Source organism: Camelus dromedarius, chromosome 15 (genome assembly GCF_036321535.1).
Source record: "Camelus dromedarius isolate mCamDro1 chromosome 15, mCamDro1.pat, whole genome shotgun sequence".
Lineage (NCBI taxonomy): Eukaryota > Metazoa > Chordata > Mammalia > Artiodactyla > Camelidae > Camelus > Camelus dromedarius.
The window spans coordinates 13,935,245-13,948,025 of record NC_087450.1 but is presented as its reverse complement, the minus strand read 5'-3'; the positions used below and the strand labels follow the sequence as shown (position 1 = coordinate 13,948,025).

The 12,781-nt window shown below is 35.7% G+C and overlaps 1 protein-coding gene across 2 annotated transcripts in view; it reads right to left on the bottom strand.

Moving 5' to 3' along the window:
* GFPT1 (glutamine--fructose-6-phosphate transaminase 1) overlaps positions 1-12,781 on the bottom strand; it is a 51,769-nt gene that overhangs the window by 23,091 nt on the left and 15,897 nt on the right. For both annotated transcript variants that reach the window (XM_031467183.2, XM_031467184.2), the window contains 6 exons: positions 11,091-11,216; positions 7,991-8,049; positions 6,731-6,865; positions 5,268-5,329; positions 3,641-3,720; positions 389-494 (listed from right to left, as the gene is read on the bottom strand). In XM_031467183.2, the coding sequence (XP_031323043.1) occupies positions 389-494; positions 3,641-3,720; positions 5,268-5,329; positions 6,731-6,865; positions 7,991-8,049; positions 11,091-11,216 (568 nt within the window). The remainder of the gene's footprint in view (positions 1-388; positions 495-3,640; positions 3,721-5,267; positions 5,330-6,730; positions 6,866-7,990; positions 8,050-11,090; positions 11,217-12,781) is intronic.

The following is a 12,781-nucleotide window of genomic DNA, read 5'->3' as shown; positions in this document are numbered from 1 at the left end:
AAAAAGTGTCCACACTGGACTAAAACTATAATATAGAGCAGCAACTAAGCTGTAATTGATGTGATCCTAAGCTATTCTCCTCTCCAACTGAAATCTCTTCTCCCTACAAAACCTGGGATGAGGCTCCTAAAAGAAGAGGGAAAAAAATACACAAGCTCTGAGTCAACACACCGGAACAAGTCTCAAGGACTTGTTACCTCTTCTCTATAAACTGACCTACATACTTTGAGAAAATCTAGAACTCTGTCTCCAAAAAAGGTCACTTTCACATCCTTAATTAACGAAGTTCTCCTGTACCATATGACTCGATTTATACCAAAGGACTTCTTGGTTCCCTGTGGCATGAGAATCTACTAAAATTCTCTATGAATGAGCTAAGGAAGCTCACCTTGCATCAGAAGCAAAGTAATACTCCACCGCTTTTTCTTCAACAGGGAAAAGGCAAGTTGTGCTGTCCACACGAGAGAGATTGCAGCTTCCTTTCTTATCTTTGCCTAGAGCACAGAGTTCACAGAATCAGCAAACAGGCAGAAAACCATGGCCAGTGTATCAAGATATGTTCTTTTCTACAAAATGAATAAAAAAAAAAAATCATAGCAACACAAAATGATTTCAGCAACTTTCCAGTGCCAGGTAGACCACTCTACTTCCATGCAATAAGCCAACAGGAACAGACAAAGGGTGTAGAGTGAAACAGCGACTATCAAAAAGAGCGTGGCAGATCAGGGCTACCGCATACATCTTTTAATGTAGTATCGCTTTTCCAAGCAAAAGGCAAACAACGTCACTGAGTCTTTTTTTAATGTATGTATAGCCTGATCTTAATTTAACTTTAAACAAAGCTTCATGGAATTAATACGTATTAAGTTTGTATACCTAAACTTATCGTTAAAATTACATCACAAACATCAGAACTGTGCAGTGAAAAATAAAAGAGGCTAATGGCAAATTAATTTTTACGATCTCATAACAAAACTTCTCTAGATTTTAGCAGTAAGTCAGCATAATAAATCAAGATGCAGTCTACACTAATTCTGATTTAAAAATTAAACAAAGACACTTATAATGCTCTGACCATGGTGTATCACGTGTGGCACCTGCTGCTAAGGACTGGAACTATAAACCCAGAACTTCTCCTTAAAATTGGGTTTTCTTACATTTCCTTTAAGTCAGGATAAAGCATGGTCCTTGTGCAATGATTAACATCTTTTAATTCTAGCACTTTAGAATTCTGGCATCTCTATTTAATTCATCAAGCCATTGATGAAGAAGTATTTTTTCCTTTTTGCTTTATTCACAACTACAGTCAAAACTAGAAACCATAATGAAGTTTGACAAATTAGCCAAATGTAGAAAATATCTAGTAACTTAAGACTATATAAATGTCACAGAGACCCAAAAAAGCACCTTTCTCCAAGATCAGGACATAGCAGAACTTATAACCAATGGACACAATGGCCACAGAAGACCATAAATATACTTGTAAAAACTCATATTGTGTCCATCCTCTAAAATCCACATCTATAAAGACTTTGTAATAATTATTCTTAGAAACATATATCCAAAGTTCTCCACAGTCCATCATTATTTGCTGTGTTTTAGGCATGAAAACAAAACAGCTCTCCCCAACCAAGTTCAACAGCAGAAAAGATACCACACTTTGAAAAATAAGTGTAAGATGACATCTCAGAGAAGGTAACCCTGTAGAAAGAGCAAACAAATCAGTGTTTGCCAGGGGCTGGGTGTGGGGACAAGGCTTGACTAGAGAGGAGCAGCTGAAGGGAACTTTCTAGGGAATGAAACTGTTCCTTATCTTGATCGTGGAGGTGGTTATACAACGTTTGTGCTTGACAGAACTCATGAAATTGTACACCAAGAAGAGTGAACTTTATGTAAAAAAGTGAATAAAATAAGCAAAAGGATAGGCCAGCACCTGCATTTTTTAAAATAAATACAACCAGCTTTGGTTATAAAATGTCCTACTGCGATTGAGTTTCACCATATTGTTTTTCCAAATATTAGTTATTTCATTCTTCAAGTAACAAGGTATATTTAATCACAATGTTTAGAAGAACTTGAGGTATCACTGCCTATTTAAATGAAAAGAACATTACTACTTGACATCCATATGACTCTCAGAATCTGTAAAATCTCTTCAGATACATTGATTCTCTCATCTGATTTTGATTTAAGTGAAACACAATTATTATCATCCTGGAAAAAAATAGCAAACTGAAAGCCAGTCCAGTGTCTCCCTTTACACAGCCTTTACACTCTCCTCTTAAAAGGCTGTACTTTTTAAACTCTACTCAGCCACACATTACCTACCAACTAGGAGTTAGAGAAATCAGGGTTACTAAAAGACAAGCCCTGATCTCAAAAAGATCTGTCTTGTGATCAGTTTTTCTTCCAACTTAAGACTTTAGTCAATGTCTTTCCATTGCTTCTAAAAGCAGCCTAAGTAATGTGCAAGGTAACATATAAGCAGTAAATACACACGCAGAATTATTAACAGAAATCTGCTCTGGATCCAAGATTCATACTGGTAGTTCTTCTTCTGAAAAGAGAGGAGGTAGGAGGAGGGAAGTAAGAAGTTCTAACATCTCAGGAATGAAGGTTATTTAAGGAAATGACTTTCTGCTCTAGATAAAGCAGTGAAAGCAGTCACTATTTAAAGATAAATAAGTTTAGAGTACTTTGCTAAATTTTTCCAAGAAACCAAGAATTATGCATTAATAATATGGGTTTTAATTTCCTAAATTTACCACTCCCTGTATCTTTTACATGGAAAGCTTTTAGTAAAAAAGTAAATGAAAGGAGCCCACCATTTTTAATCTAATTATAACAATAAAATGATCCTGTTTGTATAGCTGAAAAGATAAACTTCAAATTTTTTTTAAAAAAAAACAAGAATTCCAAATTCAAACAAAGCCAGTAAGAATATCGAATGTAAATCTAAAAGTACAATATCATGCATAAAATAAAAACCATTTAAACATATTTTAATTTAAAAGTCAGGCTAAATTATTCAAATAACTACCACAGAGTTCAACCTATAATAGCCTAGCACACAGTGCTCTTGTCCTAATCTTAGCATCTTATTTATAATAATGTATTCTATATGATTTTAATTTAAAACAAAGAAAAAAACTTTACAATGTCAACTGTTTTCTCAAATCTCAGAGATTTTTAAAGAAACAAATTATTAAATGCAATTTTCTACGCCAAAAGCAGACAGACAAAATATATTCTGCAAATTAGAAAAATAATGTCAAAATGTTTCTCCATAAAATAAGCACATTTTTAGAGGCCCAGCACATTCACTCCAAGAACAGAATTAGTAAACAAAAGAGGATAAGATTCCTCCCCATCCATGCAGAGTGCATTTCCCACCTCTTTCTCCCTGTGATCCCCACCGTGTGAATTTTGATCCAATCTGAGTCCTAGCTAAGGATATACAACAGAAAAAAAACCTACTTGTCAGAGAAATCACAAAAAATCATCTTTTTCACGTCTAGACAGAACTTTATATACGAGTGGATCTGACATTTACATTTACTCAATTTACAGAAAACAATTCTTTATATCTACTGCACTCAATTGACACATTTTCCCCACGGCATGATGTAGTAGTTTTTACCTGTTCTGTAAAGTATTGGAATGTGGTCAGTAGACAGTTTATGTTCACTTCGTACACCAATCAACAGAGGGCTACCTCGTCTGTCAGTACGAAATTAAAACAGAATTAAACCATTTTTATAAATAATGCAGTAATGATGTAAAATTTAAATACGATGAGGGAACACTCTTCAAATAATGTTTAAATTCTCCCTCCAAGTTTGACTTCCGATATAACAAAAGAACGACATAAACATAATTTTAAAAAAATATTCCGTAACAGAGGTCAGCAAACTATGACCCACAGTCTAGGTTTGTCTATTTTTATTGGAACACAGCCATGCCTGCTCTTTTGCACATTTCCTATGGCTGCTTTCACATTACAACAGCAAAACGAAGTAGTTGCCACACAGGCAACATGGCCCAGAAAGCCTAATATATTTACTATCTGGCCTGTTACAGAAAAAGTTTGCAGACCCCTGTCCTACAAAAATGCGTTAAAAAGTTCTCTCCTTTTTTTTTAAATTTTTTTAAACAATTTTTTTATTGAGTTATAGTCAGTTTACAATGTTGTGTTAAATTCAGTGTAGAGCACAATTTTTCAGTTATACACGAACACACATATATCCATTGTCACATTTTTTTTGCTGTGAACTACCACAAGATCTGGTATATATTTCCCTGTGCTATACAGTATAATCTTGTTTATCTATTCTGCATATGCCTGTCAGTATCTACAAATTTTGAAATGTTTTCTCCTTTTTAACGTTAAATGGAACACTTCTTTCGATATATGAACCATATATGAGTGTCTAGCACCTTCTCTCTAGTCATCCTGACTTCATTGTACAGACAGGTCTCTCTCCCAAGTCTTAGGGCTCCGCATTGTCCTAAAAAGCACTTCAGAATTAGGCTTAACTATCCTGGCAAAAGTCGTGATGGCATACAATTATCTCAGACTCTGTGTAGAATATACAGTTCCAAAAAATATGGATAAAGTTAATGCTTTGGATTTGAAATTACAGAATATTCAATAACCAAATTCACAAAGTAACAATGGTTTCCCACTACAGACAAAAGGCCAATTATAAATGCCAAAATGTATTCGCTTTGTTAAGGAATTCTGTTAAGCGGAAGAATGGTAAAACAACAAACAAGAAGGAACGTATGAAAATAAACAGTTGGCTTCCCATATGCATGGGCCCCATATCTGCAGATTCAACCAACTGTGGATTGAAAATATTTGGGGAAAAAAAAATCCAGAAAGCTCCAAAAGCAAAACTTGTATTTGCTGCATACTGGCAACTATTTACATAACATTTGCACTGTATTTACATAACACATTGTATTAGGTATTGTAAGTAATCTAGAGATGACAAAGTGTTCAGGAGGATGTGTATAGGTTCTATGCAAATACTACACCATTTTATATAGGGGACCGGAGCATACACGGATTTTGGTATTCATGGGGGTTTGTGGAATCAATCCCCCATGGATACCAAGGGATGACTATAAACTCAAACAAATATCTCTAAAAATGGGCAGAGCCTTTAAAATGAAGGGCCATTTATAGTGTACAGAGAATAAGCTTACAATTCAAAAGTTTCAAAACACATAAAATTATTAGTCATTATTAAATTTATATATACCTTGTGCCAACTGCTTGGCCAGGAAAATGAACACTTTTAAATACAAGGGCAAAAGCACCTTCCTACGGAGGGAAAAAAATGCATTAGCAATATATATACCATAATCAATTATCAAGTGTAAATGCCTAAAATATACTGACTTCAGTATAGAAATTTTTTGTTCATATAAATGCTCTTTTGCACTAGTTTATAAATGAGTCTAAATTTTAGGTAGACACTTACTCTTGGGTCTTGATGAATCCAAGACCCACTTTTTATACAAGCCCATTCTTGAAATAGGCTCAACAGATAAAAGCTCCAAAACACACCATTTGGACAGCCAGTTTTGTGCATGCTACCAGCATTTCTCAGTAGGTACCTCATCTCTCCCACACTACGCGTCAGAAAGGGAAGGACAGAGTTAGAAATGATCCCAGTCTTCATACCTAAAACCCATCCTCTGGCCTAGTAACTTTACACCACTGTTAACTTCCATTCTTTCTGACCTTGATACTGGAGATAAAAGTATACACAATCACAATTATTAACATGCACACCATGCCACCCCCTCAACCCAAACTCCTCAAGGACAGGGCCTAAGGAAATCAAGAATGAATAAAGGAGAAACACAAGGTAGGAGAGGGAAGGAACAGAACAAACTGGGTTATACAATGAGTAGAAACAGGAAAAGGCTTGGAAGGCACACTACTCTGCCTTGGGGAAAAAGAAGGAGCAGGCCATTATCTTCTCCACCTTCCTGACTCCTCCTTTAGCTGTAGGCATCATAAGATTTGGGGGGAGAGGGGAGGTGAGGGTTGGACCCTCAGAGAGGTAAGGGGCTGTTAAATGGGAAAGTTAGAGTTATGAGCAGGGTCGGGGGGTGGAAGTCACTCTGTATTTGGGCCTTTGTGTATCTTTGATATCTTTAATCTTTAATTAGGGCAGCTGGGATGAGATCAAAAGAATATCACTTTTCTTCCGGGCTGGGAAATAATCTTCTGTAGAGGTACAGGGCCAAGGAACAGTCCCCATAAGGAAAACTGAATTGACTGTACTGGCTCAGAGACAGGCAGACATCATCCCAGAACAAAGAGTGCGCCTTTCACTGAAGGTACCCTTTGCTAAGTTACTGAGACGAACACTAGAGTGAGCAAGAAGGGAGAAAGAGATAAATCCTCGACAATGTGTACTATGTATATGTTAACGTGTGGTGTGTATGAGTTTTTGTGTGTATACCCACAATTTTTGGACAAACTCTTGGATTTTGGATTATTTTTAATACCCATAACACAAAACTATAGTGAAAGCAGTAAAACCATTAAAACAACAGTCTCCCAAAATTATTCAAGTTGAGTAGTTACATATATGGGAAATAAAAGCAAAAATTACTTAAGAAATTTGCATAGTTTCTTCATATCAAAGTCAGTAAGAGTTTACTGGGATTAATATTGGCAATGATTATCTTTAGAAGTGTGGTTTAATACCAGTTGTTGGATGACCCTCTCCACCAAGGTAGTAAAGCTGGTGTCCTGACTCTCCCGATTGTCGTACATGTACTTCACAAGCTTGGCAATTGTCTCTGTGTCCGTTTCAGATTCAAAGTCATAGCCTTTGCTTTCCTGTAATTAGAAAGGAAAAACATTTTGACACATTTAAGGAAATATTCATAATATCCAAATCTTTTCTACGGAATTTTTTCCTCTAAAGTCTCATTAACTAATTTTCAATCATTTCTTGATCACCATACCCCAGTTACCCACTGTTTGAAATTAAGGTCACCATCTAATTATGGTGAATCCAAAACAGTGAGGTACCGGGGGTGAGTACAGCTCAGCGGTAGAGCACGTGCTTAGCATGCAAGAGGTCCTGGGTTCAATCCCTAGTACCTTCATCAAAAAAAAAAGATAAACCTAACTACCTCTCCCCTATCCCCCCGAAAAAAAGCTTAATAAATAAATAAATAAAAATAGTAAGGTATTCTCTGTGACCAAATATATACATATAACTATATAAATCTATATATGCCGTGTATGACTTAAATACATTTTTAAAAAATTAAAATATAATGAAATATTTACCATTCACAAAGTACTAACTCCATAATGAATATAATGATTCTTTCTTTAATGATGATATTTCACTGTCCAATACAATGGCCGTTAGCTTTTCGTGGCTGTTTAAATTTAAAATGATTAAAGTGAAATAAAATTTCAAATTTAGTTCCTCACTCATCCTAGCTCAACAGCCACACGTGAACAGCGGCGACCCTACTGGGACAGCACACACAGAAGGCTTCTGTCGCTGCGGGAGGTTGAACTGGATAGGTGTGAGAAGGCACCCGTGAAGGTCACCATCATTACCATTATTACACAGTACACAGCTATTTAGGTTACAAAGCCTTCATTTAATCTGTCTTGAGTTTTCTTACATACCCTAGGATCTTTTAAAAATGACAAACAAGGTCTCTCACAATTCAAAAGACACACCCCTCAAATTCCAATGTTATTTGAGCTTTCCGGTCATTTATAATAAAGCCAAGTAATTATTTCCTTTTCATACAAGAAACAAAAATGTTCCACTGTCAACAAAGAAAACTCCAGAAAAGCACCATACCCTTGGAACTGTCTTAGGGATTACCTGATCCTATCTAGACAGGATTTACTGCACATCCCAACAAACAGCCTCACTGCTCTAGTTAGAAGTATTCTCAAAGACTAGTGGTCTTTTCAGGTCACTTTACTTACCAAAAACTTTTTCAAGTCTTTGTAGTTGGTGATGATTCCATTGTGAATAACAATAAATTCTAAAAGAGATAAAAGTATTGATGACCAAAAATCATAGGTTTAATAAACATTATAAATAGCCATCACTGTTACTAGATTTTTCACAAGTCAAAAAATTGCTACATGCTATATACATCTAGGTGTAATCAAGTATTATCCACTTTTCATCATCAGACTATCCTCAGGTAGACCAGCAGCATAATCTACACGTAGAAGCACACAGTGCTAAGAGGTGGGAAGAGTGGGGAGATACAATAAACTGGAATTAGAGACATCAACTTCAGTCGTGGCTAAAGTACTAGCCCAATGTTACCAAGTGCAAGAAACATGGTTCCTGAGCCCATTTCCTCATTTGCAAAATGAGAGGGTTGAACTAAATAACTATTATTCCAGCTTCTTTGTCATTCATTGTTATGCATAAGACATTCCTACCTTTAAAGAGAAAGGCTTTCAACCAAAACCAATTATCTAATCTACACTAAATGAGTTTAAAACTAAAGTTAAAGAACTTCGTAAGAAAACCCAGCTTTTAAGTTCTATAGTTTATCTATCCAAGGTCCAGAAAATTCCTAGAATATCAGATAAATGAATGTTAAAATAGCATTCCAAGATCAAATATATGTGATAGTGGAGTAATTTTCATCTTTTTTGACAAATAACTTTCAAAAATACAAGAATGTACAATCAAGAGCTGACAATATTATTTGTAGCTACTGACATGAATGTAAAGTAAAGACTACTAATGTGGATTTATTATTTGAAGTTCACGTATGGCGGTAGGGGTATAGCTTAGTTGGTAGAGTGCATGCTGAGCATGCACAATGTACTTGGTCCAATTCCCAGTATCTCCATTTAAAAAAGAAAAGAAATTAAAAGAGAAACAAAGTTCATTTAAGTCAGGAAGGAAATCACCACTTAATTCAATTTTACATGAAATTATCAAAATGTTTTTAACATATTAAAGATCTGACATTCTGGTCTGACATTAAATGAGCTTGAACTGAATGCACTACAAACCAAATGTAGTGCATAATAAACATTTCACTAGATTTCTAAGAAAGAAAAGGTACCACGAAAGATACCACAAAAATAGATCCTAAAAAAATATTTCTATGTTAAAATACAGAGGATCATAAATGGCTAATGTAAAGTCAAATTTTCTAAATATAATCTAGATAAAATTTTCCAGGAATCTTTTATAAAGACCTTGTCAATACTGAAAGTTTGAGTGGTTGTTAGCATTCTAATCCAGTTCAATAATTATGAAAAACCTAAACAGGTAGCTTCTGAATTACAAAATCTTACCTTAAAGGGATATATATACACACACACATATATGTATGTACACACACATATACATATGTATGTATTTGCTTATTTTTTTTAAATGGAAGAACAGACTCTACAAATTTTGTTTAACAGTTATACAAAAGAAGAGGTGGAATAAGGAAGAGGAAATAAGCTAGAAGCTAGGACTTATTTTCATATGCCTTTTTTATAGGAGTAACCTCAGAACTATGCAAACATTTTAAATAGTTTTAAAGAAAATTGTTTTTTAAAGAAAATCAATCCCTAAAGCTCAAAATATATTAACATAACACTGTCTCTAGCTATTACCACAGCCACATAAAGAAGAATTATCCCAAGTGACTCTAAAACACAATAATCTGATTATATATCCTTAAGAGATGTACCCTCAGGACAGAAAAAATTAACAAAAAACACTAAACATACTGTTACGGTAGTAGTGTTGGTATTATGGGTCCGTGGTATGCATATCATGCAACAGTCAAATAAGTACGTTGCTGGTGTGAAGAACTAAGTTAAGTGTGATTGACGGGAAATACACAGATCAATGAGGTTAACAGTAAAGCCTTACAGCCCCAGATATGAACTAGAAGTGTGAGTGTAAAATCATGCTGTTTTCTCTTGAAATGTATACGTGCACACATGCACACACCCACACAGGCTCTGCCCACTGAAAAGGCCCGCGCAATAAGCACTTCTAGGACCTGGTTTATAGTCTTTCAGTATCATTTCCACTAAAAGGAACCACTTAGGGCTACTCAGAGAAATGGCTGGCTCCAGGTCTAGGGCAGGCTTGATGAGCCTGGAACATCCTGCACTGCCAGAAAATAACAGACTACTGAGCCTACTGGGGTCACAACAGAAGGACTCAGGAGCCAACCTCAGGAAGCTCCCAATGACTAAAGATGCAAAAATTCGTGCATCAATATAGATACCTCAGTGTTTTGAAACAAATGAAAGATTTTAAATCCATGAATTGATAGTAATAAAAAGGAACCTCATTGTTCATCTTAGAGCATTAGAGCCACTTCATTTGGAAAATGGTAAAGGGGGGAAAAAAATTCAAACATTTATTCTGTCTTTCCTGTACAATCTGTACATCAGGGTAATCAAGCAGTTGATATGGAAAAGTTCTCTCTATAGAAGTATTTGAGATAATAAATGAAGAAGGAATGATAGTATTAGACTGTCGCCATTGTATAACCCCTAAAGAAATCATTATGCTTGGCTATGATCATCAATGACCTCTAACAATACAAAAAGAAAAATGCCCAAACATTATGCATGTAACTAAATATCATACCCATTTATAAAAAATGGAAGGGACAGAGAATCATGTTAAATGATGCCACAGGATACATGCCATTAGCAAGATCTAGACTGTAGGAAACTCTACAGGACAAATAACAGAGTACACTGCAAGGAAAAAGGAGAGAAAGGGAGAAGTCTCTTAGGAGACAAAGATACACCCATCAACTAAGTCCTTACCTTTTAGAGATATATGCTTACATATTTACAAACTAGATGCTGCTTCCAAAATAATCTGGGTCGGGGTATAAACAAACATAACTGACCATGTACTGATGTATGTTAAAGCTGAGGGCGATGGACACATCAGATTCTGCATACTCTCTACTTCAGAATATGCTTGAAATTTTCCAGATTAAAATAATGAAAACACAGAGCTTTCATTCTTCTCCCATTATTGGCCCCCAAAAAAAAAAATTCCAAGGCACACGCAATCTGTCCATACCATTATTTTTATCAGAACGCTGAGGATGGCTATTGACAGGATTGGGCTCGCCATGTGTTGCCCAACGGGTATGAGCTATTCCAAGGTGCACATCAAATTCTATATCCAAATCCATATCTTGTTGCTCTGAAGAAGAGAAAATGAAAAATTCCAATATTAAATCATGCTGCAGAGATAATGCTATAAGCTGTATTTAAATATAATTATTACAGTGCTGCTCACCTAGAATATACAATGATTGAAACTGAAGATCAGGCATATTCAAAATAGTAGTTAAAAGACTTAGAGGAGTTAATGCAGCTGAAATATTTAGGGCAAATGGTTCCAGTAACAACCAAAAAAAGGTATACAAAGAGATAAAGCAAATGTGACAAAATGCTAACATCTGGTAAAACCAGATGGAGTATATGGGTGATTAATGTACTACTCTTTCAACTTTTCTGGAGGCTTGAAAATCTTTAACTTATGGACAAAAAGAGTTAGTGTGATTTTTAAAAATCTACATTTAATTCTTTCCTTTAAAAAAATACGTATCACTTTAATTAGATATGTAAGAATAAATTTATTTTCTCAGTGCCATAACACCTTACAACTGCAATTTCTTTGGTCCCCAGTGAATGTAAACATATTTCACAATATAAACTGCAATTATGGAGAGCTTCCAAAATCAAAGAACAGTCCTTGAGAACAAAGCAACACCATGAAATCATGAAGATATAGGCAGATTCTCCTTTGTCTTGAAAAGCAGATATTCTAATTCCTTTTCCTTATAAGTTCTCTCTTCTTGCTTCTTCAGGGGGTGGGGGGGAAGTTCTAGTATTTACTAGTAATGCCCCCTTCTAACTTTCCAATATAAAATTCATTTGGCTAAGAAACCAGATAACAAAGTTTATCAGAATTAGGACTAAATTAAGAACAAACTGCTCAGAAGTCTGAATGGGAAAGTCCATGCATTTTATTAGTACACAGTCTTGGTGGGATTTATACTAGCCAATCAGAGGTCTTTCTAAAATATAAATCTGATCAGGAAACAATGCTTAAAAGCCTTGAACTGACTTCCAATTGCTTAAAATGTGGTTTGCATCCCTAGCTACCCAAATGAATCATCCTAAACCAGGTCACGAGGATTTATAAAAAGATTCTAAAATTCTAACATACAACCAGAGAACCATTTTCTCACAAGGCCTTTTCATGTTTTACGAGGCCCTTCACCATCTGGCCCACCTATCTTTCCATCCTCATCTCCCAGCCCTCTCCAATTACTCCTCGAAGCTCTCAACACACAGCTAACAACAAATAACAACTAGCAAAGCTACAAAGAACAACAGCTAACATTTACTGAGAGCTTACTTCGTGCTAGTTACTAAAGACTTGTCACCACTCTAACCCTGTCGCTGGGGCCTAAGCCTCCATCAGCTCTAAACTGGCCTACTTCAACTGAATCCTAACTGGCCTCCCTGCGCCCAGTCTTCCTTCTACATAATCTAATCTTTGCACATCAACCAAAGCGATTCTTTCAAAACAGAAGTTAGATCCTGTCACTCCCCTATGCAAATTTCCTAATAGCTTCCCACAACACACACAGTAAAATCCACCATTCTTAAGACCTACACAACCAAGCCCCCAGCCACCACTCCAGCCTCATCTCCTGCCACTCTCCCCTCACTCACTAAGCTCCAGCCCCACTGACT